The sequence below is a fragment of the Cupressus sempervirens genome, chromosome 7 (assembly GCF_028749045.1).
Source record: "Cupressus sempervirens isolate cs-2001-9-10 chromosome 7, ASM2874904v1, whole genome shotgun sequence".
Taxonomy (NCBI): Eukaryota; Viridiplantae; Streptophyta; class Pinopsida; order Cupressales; family Cupressaceae; genus Cupressus; species Cupressus sempervirens.
The window spans coordinates 638,520,010-638,537,498 of record NC_143124.1 but is presented as its reverse complement, the minus strand read 5'-3'; the positions used below and the strand labels follow the sequence as shown (position 1 = coordinate 638,537,498).

Genomic DNA, 17,489 nt, shown 5'->3' with positions numbered 1-17,489 from the left:
ATCAAGGGCACCTAGATATAATGCTTTCGGTGTCAAAGGAATTTTACGTAGCAAAAGGTGACAATCCATATTGATAGCAAAGCTACTCAATTATATTGATGACAAACTAATGATTAAATACGGATTGAAAACAGAAGATTTTGAAGTGCTTAATGTTATAGATGCAAGTGGGACAATTCTTCCTTGTAATAAAGAGATTTCCAAATGGAGTTAATTATAGGAGAGTATAAGATGAAAGGCGATTTCTATATTATCAGCTTGGGAGATGCAAAGAGCAAGTGATCAAAATCACAAGAGCATATAATCTTTCGCAGAAGCTTGTAATTCACTGAAAATTTTATAATGTCCCCAATTTTCTAAGGTGACATTAATTACATCAATTTTTGTGAAGTTGTCAAAAATAACTTAATATTTAAATGATGAATTAATATTAATTCATTTAATTAAATAATAACAAAATATTATAAAATGCCATCTTACTAGATAAAATTCTCTAGAATATAATTAAGTCACCCAAGTTAGCCTAATGTTCTACTTTTATCTTGGAGTCCATTATAGAGCATGCTTTTGGATTTGAAAAATGTTCTCTGATATCTAGAGACAAACACCTTCAGAAGTTTCACGGAAAGGGTTGCACAAAGTCCCAGCTCTTCTCACGAGGGGATTCACAACATCTACATTTGACCAACTTTGAGAATTCTCCTTTGTAGGAAAAAATGACAATTGATTCAGAAAATTTAAAATAGATATTCTCTGAAGAAAGAATAATGGCATTATTTTTGAAGTTTAATATTGTTAGCTGGATGATGCTTTATTTATAGGGCATTTAAATATCAACAAACATTTGTGGATATGAGAGCTGTAATAACACCAGCATATTATTTAGTGGGGCTCAATCGATATGTTTGATTTATGAAATATTTTTGTTTTGCATTCAAGTGGCTGGCATATTTGTGGAAGAGAAGTTTGATAAATATTTATAGGCCAACCTTATAAGAAGCCATTAAATTGTCTTGCCGTAGTCTTCCTATGCACAGATACTTCATCCTGAGTGCTGGATCAATTTTTCCAAATTCTGAAACACATCATTCAAAGGCATATTGTGAGGGGTGATTGTCTCATTGAAGTTGCAGAATAGAAAGGCTTGCAGATATTTTGATATTGTTGGTGGGGGCTTCTCTCTGTGTAAATATTCCATTCCAATTTTAGCGATTCAATCTTCCTTTCCTCCATTGCACCCACAGCAGAAGATAAGGTTATAATCTCAGCTTAAGTTTTCTTTAAATCTATGACAGTGAGATTCTCATATCAAATTATTGGCTCAAGTAGTCTGTGTCATCTTATTGGATAACTTGGCATCACTAGAGTAGAGTATTTAGATTTGGGAGTGCCCGTGGCCTTTAAAAATTCCTTAGGAAATAAACTTTTCAAGTAATGGGAATATACTTTATTGCTGTCTTCTGGTGATTGAGGTCTGTAATGTTCTAAATATTATCAAGTGATCTTTATGAGCATGTGATGTGCAATCTGTAAACAACTGATTCCTTTACATTGAGTTGCTGTCATACGTATTTCTGCTATCATAGTTAGAAGGCCAGTTGACACAAAACTAAGTTTCTGTTAGTGAATGTCATCCTCATATTCCTTGTTGAATGTATCAAACAATATATTCTGCGATCTGAGAATAGAATGGTGGCAGATATTAAATTGTGGAAAGTCAGGATTGTATGTAATCAGGTGTGGAATTTGAGTAAGATATTGCTATTCCCTGTTTGGGGAAATTTCAACAATCGTCAACTTTAATGTCTTGAAGTTCAAAAAAACACTGTTTAAAGTGCTTTTGAGTGTGTGCTGTCTTAGGCCAACAGTGGGAGCACTTGAGATTTTCTGGGAGTCCCTTGTGATCATCCCAGGCACCCTGGCTTCTGTTTGGGTACGTCATCTCCCAGAGCACTCTTGTAGCCACTCCTGAAACCCAGTCCGAATGGGTATGGGTACAGGATCCAGATCTAAAGAACCCAGTTACACAAAATGAACACAATGACTTTCTTGTAGCATCAATTTATTCTGAAATTGATGATCATACTAGAACTTCGATAAAGACTATATTAAGATAAATTATATAATACCTGTCCGCATGTCAAAGGAAGCTATGTCGCCAGATCCAGTTCCCACATAAACTGTATATCCATCTAGATCTTTTTCCACAACTTTAATTGGATGCTCTTGAAAGCTAAAAGAAAGAGTAGGCCTTCTTTGTGCAGCTATATCATACAGGCGCACCTGCAGGTATCAAAAGGGAAAATATTTTAATTCCATACTGGAGAGTATGAGACAAATTTTTTTTTATGTCAGACAAGATTGACATATTTTAAGGTCATGTAGATATGATATTATATTGCCATTTATGTCTCATACATGTTCATGCCAAATATTATACATCACCTATTCAAAAAAGAAATGCAAGAGAGTTAAGCATGTCAACGTTGTACTACAGTAAAGCTACATATTGATAATGTGTATGCAGCGAGACAAAACATAATTGCAACCTAATTTTAGCTTTTGCAATAAATTTCTGCTTAAGTATTTGAATTTACTCTGTCAATGAGATCTAGGTAGACCAATAATGTATGAACTGGTTGATGAATGGACAGATATTAGAAAGTGCAAAACAACAAGCACAATGAGCTTTCCTTTCAAAATGAAATGATGCTGTTTTCTTGAGATCTTGGTCATTCAAGACCAATGTCTCTCCATCCACACAGCTCAATTTTTTAGTACTTATAAGACGTGTTCATGATTCTTTAAATTAGTTATTCATTGCTCTAAGACCTACCCATGATTAAAACTTGCAACTGCCATTATCTACAATGTCAAATTGATCTGGAAAGGCAATGAACACAATGTACCTCATGCTGGCAAGTGCCAATCACAATCTTCCGGTGGTCTTCTTTATTTAAAAAAGTAACTGCAGTGACCCATGTTGGAGTGAATAGATCCATATTGTTTCGTGGAGGCTTTGCAAAACATAATTCAAGATTTGTCACTGGATACATTTTATAATTCATTTTTAAGCATATTTGGATGCATCAAAAGATACAGTTTATTGAGTTCACCTTAAAAACATCAAGAGAATACATGTAAACATAAAAGTGGGCATACCGCTTTTGCAGTCCACAGCTTGGTTTCTCTTTCCAGATCCCAAGTGATCAGTTCAATGCCTTTTCTGAATTCACGGCCAACGAAAAGTTAAAGTTAGCATCAAATACATAAAGGGGAAATACCCATTCACCAAATCAAAATGGAAATACCTGATCCAAATTGTAGTTGCACTAAGATCAAAATGCCCAGAAGAAACAAGCAATCATTAACTTTCAAGTGAGATTTTCCAGTCTTTTGCTAGGCTAAACCACTAAATTATACAAGCAAGCAAATGATACAGGACTTACCCTCCACAGGCAACATAATTCTCACTTCCATCAACTTGGCAACATGATACACTCCCAGATCCACATATTTTCCAGCCATGTGGAGAATCAACTGAATTGGAAGTCGCATGTGAATGTTCTTCTTCAAAGGATCTAATAAAAGCATTCCCTTTCTCAGTGCATGCAAAAAAATTGTTTGAGCTGCACATCAAAATTCAAAAGAATACATCTCAGACCATAATGCTTAATATTATAGCATTTTGTTTTGCTACTATAAATTTATGACAAAAATGAAAGACTGCTCAACACAAGCTTATAGAAGCATTTACATTATACTTCAATGATACTCTAAATTGCAGATATAGAATGAAAATGGTTAAAGCTGCATGAAGTCTTCTTCTAGTAATATGCGAAAATAAATAAATATCCTAAGTGACAAATTCTAGAGAATCCCCCATTAATTGGTTAATAGTCGCGAAGAGTAATCCAAAACAAGAAAAATGGAAAGTACTTTTGTGGGTAGGGAAGCTTTATTTTGATGAAGCTTCTCATGGTAATTTGAATATCGTATGTGTTGGATATTTGTTATAGGCCGCCTTGGGTACTTTTGCATTGGAGGACTTCACAATTGAGGAATCAAAAATAATAATTAAGTTATAGGGAAGGCACTTTTAGCTCAAATAACCTTGGCTTATATGGAAGCTTTGCGAAACATCACTGTGAAGGAAGCATCTTCAAAAGTTATCAATGCTTTAAAGAAAGCACAATGTCCTAATTGGAAGCTTTGTGCTACTTTAGAATAAAGTATCAGTGTGGAGAAATAGATACAAATCTGTAGAGGTGATACATTGCTACAGGGAACAAAATCTAGTAGTACATTTTCTTGCCAATAAAGAAGTTGTCCTTCAAAATGTTCCCTCCTTAGAAAGTCAGGATATGTCTGATTGAAACAGTCTTGCCAGTCTTATCAATAAAGATAGACTGTCACCACAAATGTTGATGTCAACATCTGTAGGCTGGCTATTATTCCATAGGTTCCTCCTATGTTGGCTACATTGACATTCATGCTTTGGTTTCTCACTAAATACAATTTGATGGCATCACCATCTGTAGGCTGGCTACTATTCCATACGCATCACCATCTGTAAGCTGGCTACTATTCCATGCACTCCTCCTCTGTTGGCTAAATTGACAGTCATGATTAAGGGTATCAATGAATGCTACTTGATGGTAGTTCATCACGTTTTGGTTATAACAAGATCTTAATGGTGACTACTTTGCAATAGGACTTCACAGATGGGAAGTGATATCATAGACAACTTTCCATCCCTGCATTTATGTCTTGCCCATGTGAGTCTCGTTTTGTGTTGGCTGTAAGAATGATAACACAAGCTCATGCTTATTGCTTCTAGGTTTAGTCTCATCTGGTCTGGCTGTTTCTCCTCCAAGTTTATTTAGGGTTCTTCAATAGATTTCAGGTTTGCCACCATGGCTAGTAATTGGGTTAGCTCTTTTAAAATTGTTTCCATGATAACATTGACAAGTTCCCATCCCTGAATTTATGTCTTGCCCAAGTGAGTCTCCTCACGTGTTGGCCATAAGAATGTGCACATGCATGTTATGTTTGTCATTGCTTCTAGGTTTAGCCTCCTCTTGTCTGATTATTTCTACTCCAAGTTTATTTAGGGTTGCTCAATATTGAGTTTTACACCATGGCTAGCAAATGGGTTAGCTCTCTTTGGGATACTGTAATGTCCTCAATACAATTGTATGTGTTTTGGGACTAACTATTTATAAAAGACTTCCCTTTTCCTATGACTTACACTCACTTCCTAAGTCTTTTATGAATATATGTTTGCTCTGATATATTGATTCAAAATGTAGGTCTGATATATTGATGAACTCCTAGTATTGCTTATAGTAGTAGGATGGTATTTGTGATTTGGAACTGTAATTCTACAACTGATATGGAAGATGTTCCTGATTCCGAACTATTGATCCCTTCTCTATGAGGCCTTCTCTGATTTTTAATGATTGAAATCAATTATATGTCGAATAGGTGGTTCTTCTAAAGAGTAGAAATACGCTGAGTTGAAATACTACCTTTAGTCTATTTTCCTTTCTGCTTATTGCATACTGTTATTTCCATTTTACTATACTTAAATTTGTTGTTATTATGGCTTATTATATCTTCCAACTGTGAATGAAAATAAGGAAGAGAAGGTATACAAGAGTGCTAAAGAGTAGACCCTTATCCCTGTTCGATGTATAGATCCAGCTATGAGAAGAAGTTAGAGTTTTCCACATAATGTTTATTGGTGCTGTCCTTATCTGAAGTATGGGGAGGTTCCTGTTAACCAAGAGATCATAGATAAAAAAATCATTTTTCCACGAGGCAATTCTCTATTTATACTTGTTATAATGAATGGATGCATTCCAAGGGACACGTCTTTTGTCTTTTCCTTAAAATGATGCCTCCCCCAGCAGATTCGTTTGGAAATTTGCAGTCAAGAGTTTCAAATTTCGATTGAATAAAATCAACTTTGTATTGGGTTCTCTCCTCGTTGATGGGGTTCGTGGGGAGTATTTGATTTGTTGACACTAGCTATATGGAGTTAGAAGCAATGCTAGCCTGGCAGATGAGAAGATATACAGACATACATTGTATTCTTTGTATGTGTATCATGCCTTCCTTGAGCACAAGTTGCTATTCGGTCGCTCCAATTATTTCAATCTCGTGACACTATCAACTGAAGTTATGGGTTGAAGTCCTGCCGTGAGGCATACAAACGTCATCATTCCTATCAGTTATGGTCATGGTGGATGATGAGAATTCCATCCTACCCTTCACACGATTAAGATTGGTGTATACTCGATTGCAATCGTCCATAGCTAGCTAAGACTAGTATATTAGTTTCATTATTAAATATAGTGACTAAGAATTCAGTCTTCTTAAGTAAATGTTTGTCATTCCTTCGTTATATTATTATAAATTTTATATTGATATAATAATAATAATATATTACCGACCAAAAATAATAATAATAATATATTATATATTATAATATAAATTCTAATAAATCATTTATTGTTATAATAATAATATTATTTAAGATTCAATCAATATTGTTTAATTATTATTATTATTTTAACAATATATCATTTGCTAAGTCAATCATTGTAGTTTTATTTGTCGTCCTCTCATAAATTTCCATAACCCTTCACTCACAAGATGGCAGGATTATGCTCTAATACCATTATAATGTCCCAAATACAATTGTATGTGTTTTGGGACTAACTATTTATAAAAGACTTCCCTTTGCCTGTGACTTACACTCACTTCCTAAGTCTTTTATGAATATATGTTTGCTCTGATATATTGATGAACTGATAGTATTGCTTATAGTAGTATGATGGTATTTGTGATTTGGAACTATAATTCTACAATTGATATGGAAGATGTTCCTGATTCCAAAATACTGATCCCTTCTCTGTGAGGCCTTCTCTAATTTTTAATGATTGAAATCAATTATATGTTAAATAGTCGGTTCTTCTAAAGAGTAGAAATATGCTGAGTTGAATACTACCTTTAATCTATTATCCTTTCTGCTTATTGCATACTGTTATTTCCATTTTACTATACTTAAATTTGTTGCTATTATGGCTTATTATATCTTCCAACTGTGAATGAAAATAAGCAAGAGAAGGTGTACATGAGTGCTAAGGGGTAGACCCTTATCCCTGTTCAATGTACAGATCCAGCTATGAGAAGAAGTTAGAGTTCTCCTTATAATGTTTATTGGCGTTGTACTTGTCTGAAGTATAGGGAGGTTCCCGTTAACCAAGAGATCATAGATTAAAAAATCAGTTTTCCAAACTCCCCACCCCCCCCCACACAGAGGAGTTGATTCTCTATTTATACTTGTTATAATGAATAAATGCATTCCAAGGGATAGGTCTTTTGTCTTTTCCTTAAAATGATGTCTCCGGAAAATTCGATTAAGATATTATCATGCCACTTAGTTATTGTTTGGAAATTTGTGGTCAAGAGTTTCAAATATCAATTGAATAACATCAACTTTGTATTGAGTTCTCTTCTCGTTGTTGGGGTTTGTGGGGAGTAATTTATTTGTTGACACTATCTATATGGAGCAGAGTAACAAGACTCGCCGCGTGTCGGGCAAGTCTCCCGTGTCGGCAAGTCACGGAAAGCTTGCCGGCTCAAAATGACCCATGACCTAGGCTTGGCTGTTCAAGGAGTGTGACTCGTCTAACTCGTGTCACTCGCAAGTCAAGGCGTGATTCGCGCATCATGATAGTTGTGACCCGGCATGACCCGACTGCGGCAGTAAAAGTCTGGGCAATAAAAAAAAATTTAAATGCTTAGTTTTTTCATATATTTTTTTGTTCTTTTTTATGCTTAAGACCCTAAAAGGGCTTTCATAACACTCTAGTGTGTGTGTGTGTGTGTGTGTGTGAGTGAGAGAGAGAGAGAGAGAGAGAGAGAGAGAGAGAGGAAGAAGAGAAATAGAGTGTCATTGTTTTGCAACCAATTGAAAGGAAGAGGAGAAAAGCTTGCATTTGTGACATTGGAGCAACTATACGCTTGCATTTTGATCATCAAGGAGTTTACAGGAGCTCTTCTCAACACTTCTCAACATATTTCAAAGAGGTAAGAGTTGATTTTGATGATTCTGATGATTTTTTTCTCTATGCTTATGGGTTTTTTGGATAAAATTTTTTTGTATGTTTATGCTGTAAAGATTCTGCAACTTCTGAATTTTGATCAGACTTTTATTTTGGTCTTTGAATGCTACGAACAGTCTCCTAAGTTCTCTAAATATTGAGGATGTTTGATACCTATATTTATAATCAGAACTTTTGTACTTCTCCAATATTGATGCAAGAAAGAATAATTACTTTGCTATGATATTGACTGAAAATATCTCTGATTTAATTTACTGGATATAGATGCTAGAAGGAGCAAACTTAATTTTGTTTGTGTGTCCTTCAGAACTGCATCACCATCCTTCTAAATATCTAGACAAAAGACGTCAAACTCAAAGGTCATGTCTTTTCCTTATACAACTTTAATTATGCCTCCTCATGAACTGGCAATTTCAAGTTTAATCTAATTAGTCACTAACACATTGTGTTAGGTTAGTGTTAATATCAGTTTAATATGGAAAAGGTGTCGTCTCATAATAGGAGAGCAAGGAGAGCATATAAAGTCGTCAGTAGATAATTAAAATAAGAAGAATAAATGCGACTGCATTTCCAAGCCTATTGATTATCAGGTTATATATATTTAACACTCCCTCTTAACTTGATAATCATACAGAGAGATATTATATCTAGCAACATCAATACAGATGTATAAGCAAGAACTAATACTCTATATCTGTCTGAATCTTCTCAGTATGTGATTAATAGAACACATAATACAATGTCATATTACTCAACTTGTGATATGACAGATCACTGCTACTAATGATAAGATACAGGATAAATCTGAAGAGTAATTTAAATTCTTCATTTATCCAAGTTGTGACTCATAGAAACTGGTATTTCTATATCACAACAAGATGCTGAGTTTAAGATCTACCAGAAAACAGGATAACCTCAGAGAATACTAAAATTCTCCCTTTATCCAACTTGTGACTCATAAACATAGCAATGTCTACATCACAATATGATCTTGAACTCATCTAGATCTTACAGTAGAACTCTGTTGTTTAGCACATTATCTAAGAGATCGTCACCTCTCATAATGTTTTATACAAGTGTTCATTATTTTTCAGAGATTGTCACCTCTTAAAATAATGAATACAAATGAATACAAATGGTGGAGCCCATAACAGTCAAAAGCCTGACAAGTAAAATTATTTTATTAATAATCAAGAGAGTACAAATGGATTACAACTCAACCATACCAAGTCTCCTCCTGAAGTGTTCTATCTTCACTCTAGATAGAGGTTTGGTGAGTATGTTTGTTGTCTAATCTGCGGTGCAAATGTATTCCAATTTTACAGAATTCCTGTCTACCATATCTCTTACATAATGGTAAGGAATTTCACTATGCTTGGACCTATCATGGAAAACTGGATTCATTGAGAGTTTGATGGAACTTTGATTATCACAATGAATAATCGTGGGATTCATAGCTTGCCCAAATAATCCCACAAGTAACTTCCTTAGCCATACTGCTTCCCAGGAGGCCATCGCTACTACAATGTATTCGGCTTTTGTAGAACTCCATGCTACTGAAAACTATTTTCTACATATCCAAGATATCATTACTGATCGCAAACTGAAACAGCATCCTGAAGTATTTTTCCTATCTTTAACACTTCCACCCCAATCTGAATCAGTGAATCCATGTAAGTCTAGAGCAACTTTCTCATATTTGAGTCTGAGATTAACAGTGCCTTGTAAGTATCTCATAATGTGTTTAACTGCAACTAGGTGAATCTCCTCCAGTTCACACATAGACTGACTTAAGGCATTAACTGCATAGCAAATATCTGGTCCTGTATTTACTAAGTACATAAGAGACCCAATCATCTGTCTATAGAGAGTAGAATCTATGGATGTTGATTATGTAGTTGCTTCCTTAAGTTTATGTAGATTAGTCTCCATTGGAGAAGACATAGGTTTGCAATTCCACATTCCAAGTCTCTTCAAATTTTTTTTGTACTTCCAGTCCTAGGAAGTAATGAAGGAGTCCCAAATCTTTCATCTCAAATTCTCTAGTTAGATCTTTCTTGCACTGATCTATGAGATGATCATCACCTATTATTAGTAGATCATCAACATACAGTATTAGAATTACCATATCATCTTTATCTCTTTTATAATATAAATTTGGATCAGCTTCATTCTTGGAGAATCCTAAACTGGTGAGACACTTATCAACTCTTTCATACTAGGCCCTAGGAGCCTCTTTAAGCCCATTGAGAGCTTTCTTGAGCCTGCAAACAAAAGCGTTAGGATCATGAGTTTCAAATCTTTCAGGTTGCTCCAGATATACTTCTTCTGAAATCTTTCCATTTAGGAATGTTGTTTTTACATTCATTTGATGTACCTTCCATCCCTTTGATGCAGCAATTGCTAAGACTGCTCTTACGGAGGTATATCTAGCAACAGGAGAAAAGGTTTCTTCATAATCAATCTCTTCTTTCTGAGAAAATCCTCTGGCTACAAATTTGGTTTTATACTTCTCATTACTACCGTCAGTAGCATGCTTTATTTTAAATATCCACTTGGAAGAAACAACAAATTTTCCTTTAGGTCTTGGAACAATGAATGTTGTTTTTACATTCATTTGATGTACCTTCCATCCCTTTGATGCGGCAATTGTTAAGACTGCTCTTACGGAGGTATATCTGGCAACAGGAGCAAAGGTTTCTTCATAATCAATCTCTTCTTTCTGAGAAAATCCTCTAGCTACAAATTTGGTTTTATACTTCTCATTACTACCGTCAGTAGCATGCTTTATTTTAAATATCCATTTGGAAGAAACAACAAATTTTCCTTTAGGTCTTGGAACAATTTCCCAAAGATCATTTTTCATGATAGATTGGTATTCTTCTGTCATAGCTTCTTTCCAAACTGTATGTTTAATAGCATCAGAGGGATTGGTTGGCTTTATTTTGGATAAATCACTTATGTTAGTTGTATAACCACAGAATCTTTTAGGTCCTTTGTTTTCTCTGATTGTTCCAGAAGGTGCAGCAAAATCTTGAGTTGCTTCAACTGTTTTAATGGCCCAAAGTGGTCATTTCTTTGAATTTTCTTCAAGCTTCATATTTTGAATTTCATCTTCAATTTCTTTTCAGTTCTCCCTTTGGGACCTAGTCACTATTTCTTTCAGAACTAGATAAAGGAGAAGGTTCATCAGAACTTATGTCTCATTTGAATGCAAGATCTTCTTAAAAGATTACATCTCTGCTAAGTTCAATAGTTTTCTGTCCAGGTATGGAAATCCTATATGCTTTAGAAGTTTCACTATACCCTACAAAAATACCTTTCCTCCCGGAGAGTTCTAACTTGGTTCTCTTTTCTTTTGGAAAATGGATATATACAGAACATCCAAAAATTCTAAGATGACTTATATTGGGTTTTACTTTAGTAAATACTTCTTCAGGAGTTTTATCTTTAAGATAGGAGTGAGGGCTTCTGTTTTGAATATATACAGCAGTACAAAAGGCTTCTACCCAAAGATAATATTCTAGGTTTTGGTCAAAAATCATAGCCCTGGCAGCTTCTATAATTGTCCTATTCTTTCTTTCTGCTACCCCGTTTTGCTATGGGTTATAAGGAACAATGTACTCCCTCTTAATCCCTAATTCTTTACAAAACCTTTTAAACAAGTTTGAGGTATATTCTCCTCCGTTATTAGTTCTTAAGGGTTTTAATTTTATGTCCTAAAAGATTTTCAATTAATGCTTTGAATTCTTTAAATCTTTGTAGGATTTCTTTTGATTCCTTGCATTTTAAAAAGTAAATCCATGATTTCCTAGAGAAGTCGTCTATGAACAAGATATAATACCAGAATCCTCCAAGAGAAGGAACAGACATAGGTCCACATAAATCTATCCTACAAGGGAAGGAGTAGACATAGGTCCACATAAATCTGAATGAATTAATTCTAGTACATTATTTGTTTTCCTAGTACTATCATGAAAGGGACTTCTAGTGTTTTTACCTAGAGCACACCCTTTGCAAATACTAGGGTGGTCTTTATTTAGTTTGGGTAATCCAGTAACCATCTTTTCCATAGTTGATAAAGTTTTAAAATTTAGATGCCCTAATCTTCTGTGCCATATTTCATTTGAATCTTCAGCTTTGTGAACTAGGGCTTGAATGGATTGACTAGATTTTGTATTCAATTCATACAAATATCCCTTTCTTTGACCAATTAACTTTGCTTTCTTGATGGAAGAGTTCTTAGCCCAAGTTAATACTTTGCCATCTACGAATGCAACATTGTGTCCATCATCTTCAAGTGCTGTAATTGAGATTAGGTTTCTTTTAATCCCTGGTAGACAGAGTACACCTTTAAGAAGAAGAGCATTTCTTGATTTTAGTTTCAAAGTACAATTTCCAATTCCTTCAATGGAATGTGTTGAGTTATCACCAATCGTAACTTCACCGTTAACCTTCTCTGATAAAGAATCTAGAGTTTCTTTGTATCTTGTTATATGTCTAAAAGATCCACTATCAATTACCCATGCTTTATTTGAAATTTCATTTGATAGAGAGGAATACAAAACACGGTTCTCAGAATCATAAGTATCTTCTTCTCAAATGACATTTGTACAATTTGCTTCTTGTCTGGAGTTTTTAGGACAATTAGATCTATAGTGTCCAAATTTTTCAAATTTGAAACACTTTAGTTTAGATAGATCTTTCTTGGGCTTTCTATTCCTATGTTGGAAAACTCGCCAAATGCAAAAACTCACCCAGCCCTCCAAAAGTTTAATCGGAAAAAACTCGGTGATTTAAAAAAAAAACTCGGAAAAAACTCAGGAACCTAAAAAACCGCTGAAATTTAATTAAAAATACATTTATTTTGCAAAATTTAATGAGAAGATGAATCTAATAAGTTAATTAAAGACAATACAAAAGAAAGAAACAAAGTTTAGATATATATAAATGCATAATGCGTACAAAATTGCATTCTCATGCAGAATGCTCATGGTAGGAAGCAAAATAGTAAATTACTAAATAGTTTCAATTTGTCAAACTAGAAGTAAATACTAAAAGTCTAAATACATCAATACAATGTCAATCACATCTTCCTCTTTCCACTTGCACTAGCAGGAAAGCGAGGGGGTCTAGTCCTAAAAGAAGTGCCCCGCACTGGGATAGGGCGTGAGCTGCGTGACTGTGAACTCTGTGGTTGTGCGCCCTCGCTCGATGTCCCTACTTACTGGCTCGGCGTCCTAGAAGAGGATGCATCTCCTCCTAATGGTAATGCCTGATCCTCGCCTGAATCATCATCATCCTCGTCCTCATCCTCAATGTCATCCATAGTGAACTGAAAATCAGTGTTAGCCTCCCCCTCCATGGCCTGCCTCTCCAAATCAGCGATCTCATCTGGCATAAACAATGGACTTGGCTCCTGTGCTGTCCAATCAGAATAAAGATCTATCTCATCTAGATCAAGCAGACCAGGTAGTTCTAAGAGTTGTGCCTTTTTTATGTGCAACTTAAGATTATAGTGCACATAAACAAGATCATTAAGCCGTTTTTGAGTCACTCTGTTTCTTTTCTTTGTATGGATGGACTCAAATAAGCTCCAATTGCGCTCACAATGGGATGAGCTACAAAGTTGGGATAGGACTCTGAGAGCAAATTTCCTTAAATTGGGGGTATTGCCACCCCAACTTGCCCACCAAGCATCTGCAAAACAAAATTAAAAAAGTTATAAAGCAATAAAAAAAAAAATCAGAAGCACAACTTATCAATTAACAAAAGTTTTAAAGTTTGATGCTTTACCTGGTACTTGAGTAGATCTTGCTCTCTTTGCTAGCATAGAAGAGAACAAAGGACCCCTTGATTCCACATAGATTTGTTGTTCGGTCACAATAAGGTCTCTCTCCTCTTCACTTGATATCATTCTCTCAATGCATTTAGAGAGACCTTCCATGACCTCTCCATTAGAATTTGAGTAGGAATCATCAGCCCTAAAACAAATAGAAAATGATATCAAGTCTTACTACACAACCTTAAAAAGTAAAGTAAAATAAAGACTTATTAAAATTCCAACTTCAAGGACAATCAATTATCATAGTACCTGAATTTGGGATTAAGGAAGTAGCCTGCTGCATGAATAGGTTGGTAGAGCATATTGTTCCACCTCCTATCAATTATTTCCCAAATGAGGTCAAATCTAAGACTGTCCCCGTGATAGTAACTTCTAACAGCCTCTTTCGCCCTATCCATGGCCTCATAAAGACTTCCCATTGGGGATTGTTGCCCATCACATGTGCGCAAGACTAGAACCAGGGGCAGAGACATCTACATTTGAAATTTGAAAAATACAAATTAGTTAATAATATAGTAAGTTATGAATTGATAATGAAACTTGAATAAACTAAAAATATAATGAAGTTACCCCCACAATCTCCTTAGCCTTTGCAAAAAAACTATCATCAAAGACTATTCGTGCCACAGCCTCTCCTTCGGGCTTCTTTGAGTAAGGTGAAGCAACCCAATCAGCACACACAAACATTTGCTTCAAAGCCAATATGTGGTCAAGAATACTTTGCAACGTCAAGAAGACCGTTGCAAACCTTGTCATAGCAGGTCTCATCAAATCTTTGCCTTTAGTGGCTTTTCTCATCAAACTGAGAACCCATGGGTGATTATAGATATATTTCGTGACTCGCTTAGCATCTTCCACAACTAGACTCACCCAATCAAGTTTTCCTATGTCTTCCAAAAGAAGGTCAAGGACATGTGCTGCACAAGGTGACCAAAAAAGTGTGGGATGCCTCTATTGGAGGATTCTACCGAAAAGATTAGCAAAAAATCAATAATCAGTAACAAACTTTCCATATTTAGTATTTACAAATTACATCAAATCTAAATTGAATAATACCATAGCATTACATTCATGATTCATATTGATTCAAATATAAAAAATTAAATCTACCTGCTGCCACATATGCTGCTGCATTATCTGTGATTATTTGCACCACATTCTCTATTCCCACCTCCATGACAACATTCTCCAACATTAAAGCCAATGTGGCTGCATTTTTCACTTTGTTGGAGGCATCGACAGATTTCCAAAACACCACATCATCTTTGCAAGCAATCAAGAAGTTAATAATGGTTCTACTTCTTCCATCTGTCCACCCATCAGATAAAATGGTGCAGCCATACTTCTTCCACTCTTTCTTTTGGTCTTCTATCAACAATGTTGCCCTACCAACCGCTTTGTCAAGCAACCTACAAAATTTAGGTGTAATATTAAATAAAGTGTAAGTGTTAGTAAAAAATTAGGAAATAAATTATAACAATTAAGATTTAAAATATAACAATGAACTAAAGTGAATCACAATTATTTACAATTACTAAATAGTAAAATACTAACCTTCCACTCATATTCTTGCGATTAGGTGGCTTGTACCCTTTGCCTGATATTGTCATTGCATTCACCATATTGACCCAATAGGGACTATCAGCGGCATTCATTGAGATATTGTTGAAAAACCAAAAATCAGTTGCTGCAATATCAGTTTGGTCATGCACCTCCTTAAACCATGCAGTGCCCTCTAATGATGGTTGTGCTCCAGGTGTGTTCTTGGGCACAAAATAACCACCTATCCCTGATGGGGATCCGGATGGTGATGATGAAGAAGTAGGAGATGTAGAAGAAGTGGAACCGGTAAAAGAGAAATTTTGTTTGCGGATCCGTGGGCCACGAAGAGATCTTGGTATGTTCTCAAGTGCTTCTTCTTCCTCTTGCATATCAAAAAGAGCTCCTTCAGATTCAGCTATGGCTGCCCTCATAGATAATTTTGCCCTCTCCCTATTCAATTTTTTCTCTTCAGCAGCTGCAAGTAGGGCATGGATGAATCTTTTTTCTTCATCAGTTACCTTAAGACAAGGATTTGAGTCATGTTTCTTTATGCCTGCAAGGTGGTATTTGAGGCGGTTTATGCCTCCAGAAATAATTCTCTCACAGGGAATGCATATCACCTTCCCAATATCATTTGGACTTGGAGCTTCATAGGCATACCGCCATGCCTTATCTCTTGCATTTTTAGGCCGAGTGCCTATATATCCAGATGGGCATGGTGTTTGTGGCCACTCTTCTTGCGGGTTTGTCATGTTTTCTTAATGCTTGTCCGCTGCCCTACACATAAATAATTAAATTTATAGAAAAACGAATAAACAAAGTTAGAACTTAGAGTTAGAACTTAGAGTTAGAACTTAGAAGCTAGAAGTTTAGAACAACTAGGGTTTCAACTTTCAAATGATTTGAAATCATTTACAAACAACAACAAAAACAATAAAAGCTTTGCTTGAAACTATAAAAGTTTTCAAACAATGATAAGATAAACATACTTGGAAAGAAATTTCTCTTCTAAATTTGGTTGGAATCCTCCAAAATCCACTCCAATCTGTCTTTAATCACTTGCAATCAGCTAAAACCTTCTTTGCTCCACACAAATGAAAGAAACAATGCAAAAAACAATGCATTTTGACCTATTTAGGCGTCACTGGCCACGGGTTCCCTGAACCGCGAGTTTTTTTACATAACTCGCCGAGTTTTTGGACTCACGCCGAGTTCTTTGGCAGGCGAGTTTTTGGGCGATTTACTCGCCGTCCCAAAATACTCGGCGAGTTTTAAAAACTCGCCGAGTAACCGGCGAGTCTTCCATCTATATTCTATTCTTTTGATTTCCCGTATTCTTCTTGAAATGCTTCTTCTTGCCTTTATAGGAATTTGTATTAAAAACGTGAAGTTTTTCATCTTCTACTTTTGGTTTCCCTCCTTTCTTTAGTTTTCTAAATTCCTCTTGAAGACAATCATTCTTGAGTCTGTTAAACTCCGGAAGCTGATCTCTGGCACTTATTCCTTGTGCGAATGTCTCCCATGAATCTAGCAATCCATCTATAGCCATAAGTGTTAATCCTGTGTCACTAATGATGGTTCCTATGCTTGATAGTTCATCTCTAATGCCGGCAACTCTTAGGAAATAAGAATTTATCGATTCTCCTTTCTTTATTTGAATGTGATTTAGTTGTCTTTTTAGTGCAAGAACCCTGGTTGCATTGTTTACTTCATATGCCTTTTGTAATGCATTCATCATATCAAAGGCAGTTTGATGTTTTGTAAGCCTAGGTACAATATCGTTTTTAACTCCATCCAAGATGATTTGAATAGCTTTTCTATTACCTTTGCTCCATATAGATTTGTGAGGTTCAACTGGGGGTTGTTTGGATGCTCCATCAACGAATTGTTTAACATTGTTCTCTTCAAAAATCATCAAGATTCTGAATTTCCAGGCTTCAAAGTGTTCTTTCCCATCAAACCTATCC

The 17,489-nt window shown here is 35.4% G+C and overlaps 2 protein-coding genes across 3 annotated transcripts in view; both read right to left on the bottom strand.

Annotated features, from left to right (window-relative positions):
* Nucleotides 1-17,489, bottom strand: part of LOC149548301 (Transducin/WD40 repeat-like superfamily protein) — a 186,694-nt gene that overhangs the window by 139,980 nt on the left and 29,225 nt on the right. For both annotated transcript variants that reach the window (XM_089792396.1, XM_089792395.1), the window contains exons 5-8: nucleotides 3,450-3,629; nucleotides 3,163-3,226; nucleotides 2,910-3,017; nucleotides 2,130-2,283 (exon numbers count right to left, since the gene is read on the bottom strand). In XM_089792396.1, the coding sequence (XP_089648522.1) occupies nucleotides 2,130-2,283; nucleotides 2,910-3,017; nucleotides 3,163-3,226; nucleotides 3,450-3,629 (506 nt within the window). The remainder of the gene's footprint in view (nucleotides 1-2,129; nucleotides 2,284-2,909; nucleotides 3,018-3,162; nucleotides 3,227-3,449; nucleotides 3,630-17,489) is intronic.
* LOC149548302 (uncharacterized) lies at nucleotides 14,975-16,339 on the bottom strand. The gene is made up of 2 exons (XM_089792397.1): nucleotides 15,535-16,339; nucleotides 14,975-15,389 (listed from the first exon to the last, which is right to left on the bottom strand). The coding sequence occupies exons 1-2, from the start codon at nucleotides 16,272-16,274 to the stop codon at nucleotides 15,050-15,052; spliced, it is 1,080 nt and encodes a 359-aa protein (XP_089648523.1). The 5' UTR covers nucleotides 16,275-16,339; the 3' UTR covers nucleotides 14,975-15,049.

Bases quoted from the DNA above. Each gene is read 5' to 3' on its own strand.
- LOC149548302 (XM_089792397.1), bottom strand. From the start codon at position 16,274: ATGACAAACCCGCAAGAAGAGTGGCCACAAACACCATGCCCATCTGGA. The intron at 15,390-15,534 runs GTTAGTATTTTA...TAAATTTTGTAG, and splicing joins CGCAAGAATATGAGTGGAAG to GTTGCTTGACAAAGCGGTTG.